Below are 12750 nucleotides of genomic sequence, written 5' to 3' on the forward strand. Positions count from 1 at the left end.
AGAGAGGTGGGTGGATATTAGTAAGAAGGCGATTCTCAGTCTAGCCAATTAGAAATGGTCTAACTCCCAACTGTATGATACCCTCTCTCCCTGTCCTGGGCATTTTTGTCCCATCCTAAATTAGTCCCCTGTCGATTCCTTTTCACTTCAGGAAACCTAAATGGGGGCAATTACGGCAGCAGACGTCTCGCCTCCACCCGGAGGATTGGAGACACTGCTAACACGGAATAGTTTGCTAATGTAGTGTTAACATTTACGGACAGGACAGCTAAAGGTCGGTCAGAGGAGTCAAATGAGATCGCCACATCGTCAGAGAGCAACGGAGGGTAATGTCTGTTGATCACGACCCGAATAATGCCTGCAGCAAGGGCGTACTGATTGATTCGGACAGCCAGAGACGGGGAGGCTTTAATGAGACATTAAATGTTAATGTGGATTTTCTAGCAGATCCAAGGTCAAGTTAGACCCACAGTCAGATGATATATATATATAGCACAAACCTTCGAAGAGGGGACAATGCTCTGCTGCACAAAAACCTAAAATCAATGCTGGGATGTACAGTCGAAAGGGGCAATAATCGATTGGGGATGAAGTCGTTTTCTATTGATTGTGTTGTTCTATGTACATGTACTGTATGTGTGTTTGTGTGCACATGCCTTCCCATAGAGATAAACAGGGTCATGTTCCTCGGTTAGAGACGAAAGGTCTCTAGGGAGCCGGTAGCGTGTACTAACTTAGCAGTGAGTGTTCTTGTGACCGTGTCTCAGTCTGTACAACACAACATCAATTTAAGGTGGCTCTAGGACCACTCATCTGCTGAAAAACGCAAAAAAAAAAAAAAAAAACGCAAAAAAAAAAAAGAAGAAAAAAAAAAAGCCCCCGAGTCACCAGATCTGGAATCTCAAAAAAAGTGAGTCCGAGGGCAAACCTCTCCAGACAGCTGGAGCTGCACGGGCTGGTGATTTCTAACAAAAACCCATCAGGGAATCACAACTGTAGGTCGGCGTATTGTTGTGATTCCGGATTGAAGTGTGACCGCTGGCTACCGATCTCCCCCGCAGCTACGACTCGACGACCGGCAGGTCAGAGACCTGTGTTAGAAATCATCACCCAGCAGGCAGACATTCTCTGAGGTTTCACCTTCGGACCTCGAACATCTAAATAAGAGGTCAGCTGAACATTTGGGTATCTCCTTCGTTCCAATCTCCTCCATTATTCCTTGTTCCGGTGGTTTGTCTTTCTCCGTCAGCTGAATTTCATTGTGCACTTCACTCCCACAACACAGCTTGAACCATCCTGGGCCAACCTCTGACTGTTACTGTGTCCTCTGTATATAGGTAATGCCGTTCATGTGTTTTTAGACGTGCTCTCTCTGTAAAGTGATTGAAGCCCCATTGGATGACGTACTGTACGTGGGACAATTTATTGCTGTATCTGTGTTTGAATGGTTGTACTTTGAAGGTGTCATCATCCAGGGATGGGTGGGCGGGTTAGGGTTGATGTTCGTGATGTTTGTGTCCATCTCGAGGAGGAAGGGGCTGGGGACGTGAGGGTGGGGTGGGTCAAGGGTAAACTATCACAACTGGTCTATACCAAGAGTGTCTTCATCAAGGAAGTGGACAGGACAGGGTCTGTCCTCTTCATAACAGGAACATTTTTTTGCACCAAAGTCATCATCAAAGCGCAGCTTCTTCTTATTCAAGGTCACTACGGATGGATGATATCAGAGCTCAAAGGATCTTTTGTTCTTTTTATTTGAAGAGACAAAGAAACTGTCTTTTTTTTTGCATGATTAAGTGTCGTCTTTTTATTGGCTTGTGTGCCCGGTAAAAGCATGACCATTGTGTGAACTCTCACTTACCGGTGTGTTTGGAAAAACGTTAAGGAAATTTCTCCATGAGATTTTTTACTTACCTCTTGACATGAACGTTCATTGACATTCATAATCAACTGTTTTACAATGTAGGGTCCGTAACTGTTTGAAGGCTGCCTCGCATGCAGAAATGCAACTCTTGCAAGTACACCCATCAAACTTCAAACTCAGTTACCACAACTGCATCTCTGTAAAACAACATGGATGTCAATGCCAGTTATCACCTAGCTAGCTAGACATTGCAGTCTTGTAAAATCGCTCTTTATTAAAGCGTTGCTATTTTCAATACGTGTGTTTGAATGCTCGCTCCTTTTTCATACTATGCCAGCAGCATCATGGGAGGTTGTGATTAAAAGTTCTAAGTACTGTAATATGTGTTTGGTCTGGTCCACATTGTGTGGTGTTTTTAATGTGTTTGCGCAGTCTTGTCCCGTCTGTTGCCATCAACTACACTTTATGAGTTTCCCCGTCATCCTCTAAAGCGCAGACTGGTTTCCTGAAACCAGGCTTAAACATACCAGAAGGCTTCAACTCCGGTTTGAGTCCATTTTGGCCAACCAGGCCAGAAAGTGTACAGACCTGGACAAGGGGTGGGTGAGTGAGGGAGGGGGGGTGAAGTCAATGGCACCGTTTCCAACGCCACTGTGTAAGTGCAGATGGGTCAAATTAACCAATTCTTAGCACCCCCATGTTTTTTTTTTAAATTGTTTTTTTGTGGCAATAGTATAATTATCAAGAATATACTCTCCCTTACTTTCCCCTCTACCCTGCTGAGGCGAATTAAGGGACACGGCATAAACCCCATGAAGGGAACCAGAAGTTGGAGTATTTTATCTGGGGGTCGGATTTCCTAAAAGCGCCCCGAAACGAGTTTCTCGTACCGAAAAACGAGTCCGTTGCTTCTCAAGTTAACCAAAAAAAAAAAGAATCTGCAGCGTCAGCATATACAATATATCTACCTGCACCCTTTAACTTTACAAAGGGGACATAAGAGGTGGGACTTACATCAAGGTGTACTTTCAACAGCAGGTTGCTTGTAGTATTTTCCAGAATGGTAGACTTAATTATCTACTGACTGCAGATAACTCCACCGGGATTCTTAAAAAAACAAAACAACAACAACAACAAACCCTTCAATGACTAAACTGGCTGCTGGAAACCAGACTTATGTTAGAGTAGAAACTGCTGCATTTCCATGTCATTATGCCAGCGAATGGCGCATGTGTCTGCAGTTTTATGCTCTGCCCTTTGTCCATTTACGATCATAGGCCTACTCATCATATTACCTCAGTATATTTGTGTCTACTGCATTGACTACACTCATTCAGTACTCTAGTGTCCATCTGTAAACTGTTCATTGTTGTTGAGGGCATGAAACTCAGCAGTGTCCATGAAAACGTCTCATTAGCAGGGAGTGAGGTCCTTCACCTTCGATTTCTTCTCACTTTCTTTTTTTGTATATTAAAGCAACTGACTTATCATCAGGTTTGGATTGTTATCAATTTATTGGTTTTGATTTGAAAAGCATAGATCGATGTTTTTGGAAGAAAATTGAATAAAACGTCATCCGACGCGTTATTTTTGTGAGTCCTCCGTTATGTTTTTAACTTCCACGGTAATTAGAAAGCGCCTACGCGGTGCGTCTTCAAATATTCACACAGAGAAGGAAAAAGTTCAGGTTTTTTTTAATTTTTTTTTTATTGAATTTAAACATTTCAAAGAACATAGGACAAAATGTAATTTAAAACAACATGGTAGTATTTGTGTTCATTGTCATTCATACAAGTTGAATTGTGGCATCAAAAATCATTTTAGGGGGAGAAGGGGAGTCGAGCGTTGAACCAGCAACCGATCCTGAGCCAGGTTATTCAACTCTGAAATGGAGGGCCTACCAGTGTGCTCTTAAGCAAGGCACTTAACCCCCAAGTGGCCGCAGGGGCGCGTTTAAAACTAAAACAACCCACCCTACCTAAAATGTCCCAAATCCGGCTCTGGCTGTGATTGCCTGGTACTCTTCGGTGACAGGCTGTCAGATACAGGCGTACTAACAGCAACATGTCTGCTGCGGAAAGTGTTCAGATTTAGACTAACGGTGGCATATAGATGTCCTCAAAAGATTGCGTGTGAGCGGTCACGTTGGGAGCAGGAATGTATGAGCAGTGTACGTTTGGGGTGGGAAAATTGTAGGGCTAATGAACGGGGGAGGAGGGAAAAAAAAAAAAAAAAAAAATCAAAAGAAGGGAAAAAAAAAAAAAAAAAAAAAGGTGACCTCCCATTGAAAAGGATGGGAGACGCATTTCCAAAAATCTGAAATCCTGACAAAATCAAAATCCCTGACAACAGGTAAGGAATACGAAGTATGGACATGGGAGCATCTGTACTGTAAGTGTGTGTGTTTGTGAGTGTGTACGCGTGTCTCGGGGAGGGGCAGGAGTGTGTGGTCTGAGTGTTTACCTTAGCGGGGGGACACCCCATCGTCCACAGCAGTTTCAGGCCTAAAGCTGCTGTTTTCCCCATCCCACGCTACAGCTGCGTGTGGCGTACGTCCAGGGCAAGGGCTCAGTTTGGCTCCCTCCCACTCTAGCTGCAATAATCAGCAAGAGGAAGAAGGTGGCTGGAGCAGCAGCAACAACAAGGCATGCAACTAACAGTTCACATGGAGAAGGTGGAATAATGTGGAAATGTAGAGAGGCTATGTGTCACTTCAACCTAACACGGACACGGGTCAGTGCCGAATAAGAAATGAGATGAGTAACTAAAGTGTGGTACAATCACTTCAGAGCAACTACTGCAAGTTATGAGATTTATTTAAAAAAAAAAAAAGAAAAAGAAAAAAAAAAAAAAAAAAAAAAAGTGAAATCAGGTGTGTATTAGTATCATTTGCGCATGTGTTCTGCTTTTACATGAGGGAAATGTAATGAACCCAGTTGAAATACATCTGAATGCAAATGTGGAGTTCAACAGTTGTCTACGTGTGATGTGAATGTGGAGAAAGCCAGTAATCCTAGCCATGCGTCCGTAATCAGGCGCGCTTCTGGTGCGATCAGAAGAGAGGAAAGGTCATCGGCCTTTTCTCCCTGCAGCCCGGGGTCAAATCAGCAGCCTTTCAGAAATCCCAAACAACCTCCTTGTCACGCCGACACCGGCGTCTCACATCTCCTCGGTCAATAATCCTAACGCTGCACACATCAGCCACACACCACTGCACCGCGTTTACTTCTAAATTTAAAAAAAAAAGAAAAAAAAAAGCTTGAACTTTCTTTTTCGCACTTTTATATATAAACCGTACTTCAAATCATGTTCCAACGTCTGATTTATAAATGCCTGAAGCCACCGAACGCCGCTCGCAACGCCTCTCCAAGCACGATGGGAACTCATTTCCAGCCAGACAAAATGGTTGCCTCTTCTTCAAGAGTTTTGGTACAACAGCTCAACTGCGCTACTTCATCGGGTGTTCAACTGTTCAGGGGGGAAAAAAAAAATACAATCGCGTCGTATTATTAACAGTCAAAAAAGAAAAAAAAGAAAACTTTCCAAATGTCGGTTAGCATTTCTTTTTCGGTTGCAAATAAGATTTCAAGTATTTACTCGAGTACCAAATTGAAAATGTTCTGCTATGACAACTAGATCAACTTTCCCTCTAAATGCTTACCATGACAACAGCAGCGCACGAGACGCAAACAAACACACATGAAAGATGTCCAAAAAAAACCAACAAAAAAAATATTGGAAATTTATCTATGATGCTCAAATTCTATTAACATCATTGGCCACGCATCGTTTGCCGACATTCGTCCTGGCTCTTATAAATTCACATATGTACAAATCAGAAACATCCTCCTACCAAACAATCGGCTTCAACTGAGTATTGCTGCTTAAATTAAAAGAAAGATGTCGACGCATTCGGCTTTTCGGTCTCTTCTCGTAACAATTCAACGCGAACCTAAAAGAGAAAGAAAGAACTGCGAATGACTAAAAAAAAAAAAAAAAAAAAAAAATCCTAATAAAATTTAAAAAAAATTAAAAAAATGTACAGAAAGATTCCGTTCTGTCGTTTTAGCGGCAAACCGAACTCTTGACAGGATATATTAATCTCCTGAGATGGGACACTTTCTTTTTTTTTTTCTTCTCCATCTTAATCTGTTTGTGTTTACCTCTAAGATAAACAGAAAGCGAGGTCAATCGTGAGAAACCTCTCCGGGGTGGGGTGGAGGGGGGGGAACGGTGGGACGGTGGGACGGGACGGTCCGATCGTGTGCTTCCGTTTTCGTCGACGGAAAACGTCGGCCCCGCGTTTTTGCCGCGCCGTTCATCAAAGCGACGTCGGCGCGTGCTCCATCCCACGCCGGGAACATTCCGTCGCGAAGAACCGAGCGAACCGGAAATCCGACTCCGGGAGAACGACGGGTCGGCTCGAGGAGACGCTTCTTGCCGGCGGGGCCCGGAAGCAAAAAAAAAAAACCCAGCGGTTGCCGCCGAGTTGAGCGGGCTGCGCCGCGGACCCCGCCCCGAGCGGGGACGATCGGGTCGATTTGAGGGACGCGCTCTCGGTCGCCGTCGCGCGGCGGTTCCTCGGCGACGCGCCGTGCTCGAACCGTCTCTTCCCTCCGGCGCTGCTCTCTCTCCTCGTCGAAGCGCCGATGACGACGTGTTGAAATTCGAGCAGTTTAAATGTGTGGATGAACAGGCTGTTACACGCAACAACAACAAAACAAAAAAAAAGAGGGGGAGCGGGTGGGGGAGGTCGCTATGACTGAATTAAAACGTCATGACCGACATTAAATAAAGGCCCACATACTCCACAAAAGGCATTCCTAAGCCTCCGCAAAGCGCGTAACCTTGGATACGCATGCCTACGAGAGGCACCTGGCTAAAGCTGCAACCGCGCATTCAAGTCTTCTTCCTTCGAATTATAAAATGTTCAGTGTTTTGTTGTTGTTGTTGTTGTTTTTGAGCGGCGTCAAATCGAGTTTATGATCTTCCTGGAAGATATTGTTGTTGTTTTTTTTGTTATACTGTGAACCGTTACACGGAGGTTTCGGCTCCTGAGCCTACCCCCGATTCAAATATAAATTAGTGAACAAAATAGAAACATCTGTCAAGGTAATGCGTCGCGGCTCGAGAGTACCACAAACCGCAGCCCCTTAACGCGATCGTTACGTCGACACTTTGTATGGATTTGAAATTGGCCGTCATGAAATCATCAGGAATGTGACCAAAAAAAAAATTACAAAAATAAAAATAAAAAGGCGATCGCGTCATTTGCCAGGATGCCAGTTAATCTGTCCGCTTGCATAAAACGTGTGTATTTGCGGTTTACCGAGCCGTATTTGTCATTTTATGGCTGACCTGAAATGTGCGACGATGCAATTAAAGATTTACCGAGAGCAATATTGGATTGCACGTTTCACCGTGCAGCGGTAGGAAACGGGGCCGCTCGCGTATTTTTATGTGGAGGGTGGGAAGAGGCCTCGAGCCGACAAACAAAAAGCTCCTCTGGAGAGGTCCGGCCCTGCATCTTATTCTAACCTCGTCCCAGCCGACATATTCGGCTTCTTCTGTCGTTCGCTCGGCAACCGGCTGTACCCCCCCCCCGTGACGTCCGACGGGTGACGTGAACGCTCGACTGCGTTCCGGTGTCGGCCGCCTCCCTTATCTCCCGCGTGTCTGAAGAACTCGCCGACTCGTGCGGTCCCCCCCCCCCCCCCCGCTAAATGTCGGCAGCCGTCCGCTGACGGGCACACGAGTTCGAGACCGGCTCGGCCAAAGGTGAAGAAAAGGGAAGATGCTTCGGATTTAAAGCGCACTCGAATCACAACTTTGCTCCCTCACTGATTTTCCTCTTTAAACTGTCCCTTATGTAAATACACATGCGCGCGCGCACACACACACACACACACACACACACACACTCACTCACTCTCACACACACACACACAACACACAACACACACACACACCTGCAGTGTGTAAGGAAGGTGTAAGGGTGGGTGGGACTATCGATAAGGGGGTTCTGGCGTGTGGTAAGGGTAATCATGGCGCTGGGGCATGGGTTGCCCGTGTGCGGGTGTCTGCTCATACGGTGTGGATGCGGAGTAGCTTCCCGCTGCTGCGTAAGCGCCGGATGAATCATATGCTCCTGATGCCCCGTAGCCTCCAGACGTGTCATAGCGCGCCGAGGCGTCGTAGCTCCCCGCCGAGGCGTTGTAGTTCCCGGATGAGGCGCCGTAGCTCCCCGACGAGGCGTCGTAACTTCCCGGGGTGTCGTAGGTCCCCGGGGGTCCGTAGCCCTCCGAGCCGGCGTACGTCGGGGGCGCCGTGTATGTCCCCGGGGGCGGAGGGGCCGTGGTGGAGGCCTGTGCCTGTGCGGCGGCCGGCGGAGGCGGGGGAGGCGGCGGAGGATTGGTGTAGGCGTACTGGAGGTACTGGTACTGTTGTTGGTATTGTTGATACTGTTGGTATTGATGCATTTGCTGGTAGTACTCTGTGTAAGACCTGGAGCGCAGGTTACGGTCGGGAGGGAAGCGGAGGAAAGAGTAGAGACACCAGAATTAGCCTAAGAGGGACACCTCGTGTGAAATAATGGACAAGTGGACATCCACTCGTCCATTATTAATATTATTATTATTGTTTCTGCATCGCACTTTGTAATCACTGATTTCAGTAAGGCTATATAAATCGACTATCACTGGTGTTGTCTTGATTACTATAATTCAAGGATGTGCACAAAGGGAGGGCGAGAGACCTTTTCACGCTTCAGACAAAGCTGACGAGAAGCATCTCTTCCGCTTAATCGCCGCTGTTTGCGCTTTACGCTCGACATCAAACTTACTTTGCCGAGTGACGAAGCTGTACATTTAGTGTTTTATCTGTTGATCAGCCACTCGCGTGGCGCTTCGCTCAAAAATGGCTGCGTGTGCTTGTGGTAGACGGATGACGTATTCGCTTTTTCCCCGGCAGAGTTTATACCGCATCTGACCTCACAGGGGCGCACACGTTTTACCGAACCCTGGTAATAATCTCCGTTTGCTTCCCCTTTTAATGCCCAACGGCTTTTGGCAAACAGCTTTTAGGTGCACTGCCGCCACCTTTTAGAGGTGATAACCTGTTACTAGCAGGCGTCGGTACAAACGAGTGCAAATATCATTGTTGTTGTTTTTTTTTTTACAAAAATTCAGTGACTATTTGAAAAAATAAATTAAAAAAATGAACCATTTCCTCTACAAATATGTGTGTAAACGGCATTAACACCCCCCCCCCCATCCCCTCCCTTTTGGCTCCATCCTATATTACAATGTGATGTGTGTACCTAGCAACAGGATCTGACCCTTCAGGAGTTGCGGTGGCAGGGGCAGGTTCTTCAGGTACTCCAGGTGGTGTTGGCAGCAGGGCGCGTCGTTTGGGTCGTATCTGAGCGAAGGAACCTGGAACAGGGTCGGGGAGGAGCGGGGCTCGATTTCCTCTTATTGGGCTGCGGTCCCGCTCATTGTCTGAAGATGCCGCCTTTTTCCCGGCCTGCTGCTCTGCCAGAACCTTTAATCCAAAACATGTCCGTTAACATACAAAAGTGGCACAGAGGTACGCGGAGAAGTACGTTCTACAGTTTTACTGAAATGCTAGCCGACCTTCTGTCCCTCCTGAAAGAACTTGGCTCTCGCTGCCTCAAAAAGTGTTGTTGGATCTGGTGTTGGCTCGGCCTCTTCAACCGTGGCACTTGATACAGTGTTGTGATTGGCCATGTCGTGGTACACCTGGTCAGCAACGGATCCATAGACTTGGCTGGCAAGAGCCCCGTATATGACCCCATCTGCGCCTTTAGCGCTCGTGATGCCCTTGAGAGCGGCGTAAGTGGGGTCGAAGGATGTGGTGTTGTAGAAAGAGTTATGGACACTTTGTTGAACCTGCAGAAAAAGATGAGAGACGCAAACGCAGTGCATTCAAATCAAAATGATCTAAACGCTGTAAAACAACAATATGAGCTGGAAAGTGTGTAAGGAAGTTCGCAGAGGAACTGATTTGTCTCCCGGCTATTCTGACGTAACCTCGTGATCTGTCAAGTCATATCAACAACTGTCTTGAGTTTTCAAAGGTCGGGAGTAAGCGGCGGACATGAACTTACTTGTATGGGTAGTCCAGCAGCAGCAGCTGCAGCTGCAGCCAGCACAGCTGCCTGACTCTGGTGATGTTCTAGTGACGGAGGAGGTCGGGGGAGGAGGCCCTCTCTGCCGCCTGCGAGCAAAAGGGAGCCGAAAACACGATGAGAACATGGGACACGGGATGTGGTATCTTATTGTTCCCGAAACACAAATGGGAGTCTTCGTCATCTGCTGTTACATCACCTCCGGGGTTATTTGAATTTCCGGCTGAAACAATCTGGTTGATGAGTGGTTGGGCTTTGGACAGCTCTACAGCCAACTGACGCCCCTTGAACATGGTCCCGTTGAGCGCCTCAATAGCTACCAGGGCTTCCTCCTTCCTCTCCATATGCACAAACGCGTAGCCAACATTTGAGCATAACCTGGCTGTGTAGTTCACAAGCAGGGAGATCAGTGTTAGCATGAGACCGACTTCAAAATACAACACGTTTATCCCATAATTCCAATGTTGCTTTTTTGTATTTTTACATTATAATCTGACAATACTATTGTTACAGTGCAATGTTCTTATGCACACATTTCAATTACCAGTTCAGTACAGGTGCAAATTTCTACAAAAGCTAACAAATAACACCCCTGTATATATTTGTTTCGTGCCGATTCTGTTGGCGATAGGTTGTTGTTTTTTTACCTTTGACTTTATCGCAGTCTAAAACTCTTCCAAAGGTTGAGAACAGTCCGTGTAGATCGTCTGCTGAACACGTTGCACTGAGGTTACCCACGAACACTTTAGTGGAGTTGGGGGGGCGTGCGCGTGACTCCTCGACCACCAGGGGCCTGCCTCTGTACTCTTTGCCATCGAGATGTCGTATGGCCCTGTGGTCAAAGACGAAGGATTATCGTTTTAATCATCTGATGTTCAACCGATGACACGAATAACATTAGCTGAGGTTAGAAATAAAAAAAAATAAAAAAATAAAAATTCTGTAAATACCAGTCAAATGCTGCTTTAACTCATGACTTTCATATTTCACAACATCAAACTGTAAACAGACCAAAGAACCAACTCTTTTGAACTGATCAGACACAGCTGTGTTCGTGATAGCTCAGCGGTCCTCTTCCAGCAGCTTCATGCATGTAAAGTTTTTTTTTAAGACACTGCAGCATTAAACCAAGAAGCCCGTCAGATCTATTACGCAAGTTTGGACGTTTACGATCGTCTCTCCTTTTTATTGACGGTCAAACTTTTTCCAACGTCATTTGCCTCTCTCTCGTCGTGCAAGAGACAGCGGCGCTCGCAGCTCGGTTCAGTTTTTGTCTCTCGCAGTGTGCTGTAAAACTAATGCTGCAAACTGATATATATATATATATATACATATATATATATATACACACCCTCCAAAAAATATCAGGGAATCACTGTGTGCAATTCATTCGTGTGAGATTGATCTGACTCTATACGGACCTGGCCAAACGTCACCCGTCTAAACCCGGGACATAAATAGATGTTTGTGTACCCGATCTGGCTTTATCTGCCAGAATATTTCTGAAGCACAGGTCCATTCGTGGCACGTGATCTCCAGTGTAGGTCGGGTGGACTTTAATGTACCTGTCAGCTGCGCCCTCTCCCTTCAGGGTAACGAAGGCGTACTGTCTGAGCAGGGAGCAGGTGTTGATCTCTCCGTACGGAGAAAAGAGCTTCGTCAGTTCGTCATGAGTTGCATCTAAAGGCAGGTTCCCCACAAACAACTTCACGTTGTCACCGCTCATCTCTGTATCAGCCAGGCATCTGGAGAACAAAAACAAAAAGAAGAAAGAAAGAGTGAAGACGATGCAGGAGGACATTTGGTTTAAGTTTGATACTTGGGTGACGCTAGCTGGCTAATAAAAGTGCATCCAGACAGAAACCTCAAGAATTAACTAAAGCGCGTCGTCATTTGATTTCGTCTTTCGATGTTACCAGAAGGACGTACTCGTTTTAAAAAAAAAAAGCGGGGTTATTAAATGGTCATTTAACGATCAGCGTCCTGACGTTAGCAGGGTTTTTTTTTTTTTTTATTGGCTAAGCTAAGCTAAGCTAATAAAAAAAAAAAAAAACCTGCTAACTTTCGCGGCGGAAAAATTGATCCGATGAAGTTTGGAGGCAGTCCGCCAGAACAAAACCCACATAATAATAATAATACAAATAAAGGGACACGCGCTGTTTCCCGGCAAATACACAGTTAGCTATAAACTCCTGACGCTACTGGCCGTCTCGTTGAACCCGTAACGATGTAGCGTTAGCTAGCGTGTGCTAAGCTAACCGAGGCTAACGTAGAGGTTGTTTTTTTTTTTGTTTTTTTTGAAAACGCTTTCCTCCATCTGAAGCTTTCACCGCTACGAACTATTACAAAAGCACGTTACCTAATAAGATCACGGTTTTTTTTTTTTGTTTTTTAAAAAAAAAAAAATGTAGTACGAAAAGCAGCGGGAGCTTTTTTTTTTGTTGTTTGTTTTTTTTTTGTTTTAAATTATTGCCAGCATTTAGCGCACAAGACGCCTTACCCAACGCGGTCCTGGAGCTGTTGCATTTCAAACCTCACATCCGGTTTGGTGGCGGAAGTGAAGGGGGAGGGGGGGGAGAGGAGAGGGGAGGAGGTAGGGGGGGTGGGGGGGGTGGGTGGCGCGCTTTCACCACGTTCACAAAAATCACCCCCACCGCAGGCGGAGTTTATAGCTTGAATGTAACATTTATATTTAAAAAAATAAATAAATAATCCACAATAAACTTGGATTAAATTT

At 45.8% G+C, this 12750-nt stretch overlaps 1 protein-coding gene across 5 annotated transcripts; it reads right to left on the reverse strand.

The window, feature by feature from the left end:
- Window positions 1-3543: 3543 nt before the first annotated feature.
- rbm14a (RNA binding motif protein 14a) lies at window positions 3544-12553 on the reverse strand. Of its 5 annotated transcripts, none has more exons than XM_069146081.1 (8): window positions 11579-12532; window positions 10661-10845; window positions 10213-10395; window positions 9993-10102; window positions 9499-9774; window positions 9183-9406; window positions 7955-8368; window positions 3544-4457 (listed from the first exon to the last, which is right to left on the reverse strand). In XM_069146081.1, exons 1-8 carry the CDS (start codon window positions 11812-11814, stop codon window positions 4454-4456), a joined length of 1632 nt encoding a protein of 543 aa, XP_069002182.1. In that variant the 5' UTR covers window positions 11815-12532; the 3' UTR covers window positions 3544-4453. The 5 variants fall into 5 exon arrangements, with proteins under 5 accessions (XP_069002182.1, XP_069002179.1, XP_069002180.1 ...); XM_069146078.1 differs by having other exon boundaries at window positions 7834-8368; XM_069146079.1 differs by lacking the exon at window positions 3544-4457 and having other exon boundaries at window positions 4692-8368; window positions 11579-11758; window positions 12514-12553.
- Between the last annotated feature and the right edge of the window lie 197 nt (window positions 12554-12750).

This window comes from Embiotoca jacksoni, unplaced genomic scaffold (assembly GCF_022577435.1).
Source record: "Embiotoca jacksoni isolate LCO1_2020_lvr unplaced genomic scaffold, fEmbJac1.0.p SCAF_13, whole genome shotgun sequence".
NCBI lineage: Eukaryota > Metazoa > Chordata > Actinopteri > Embiotocidae > Embiotoca > Embiotoca jacksoni.

Coding starts and splice junctions, on each gene's coding strand:
- rbm14a (XM_069146078.1), bottom strand. CDS start 11,814: ATGTCCTCCTGCATCGTCTTCACTCTTTCTTTCTTCTTTTTGTTTTTG. Junction 9,407..9,498: donor TCTTTCAGGAGGGACAGAAG/GTCGGCTAGCAT, acceptor TTTGGATTAAAG/GTTCTGGCAGAGCAGCAGGC. Junction 8,369..9,182: donor GGGTCAGATCCTGTTGCTAG/GTACACACATCA, acceptor CCTGCGCTCCAG/GTCTTACACAGAGTACTACC.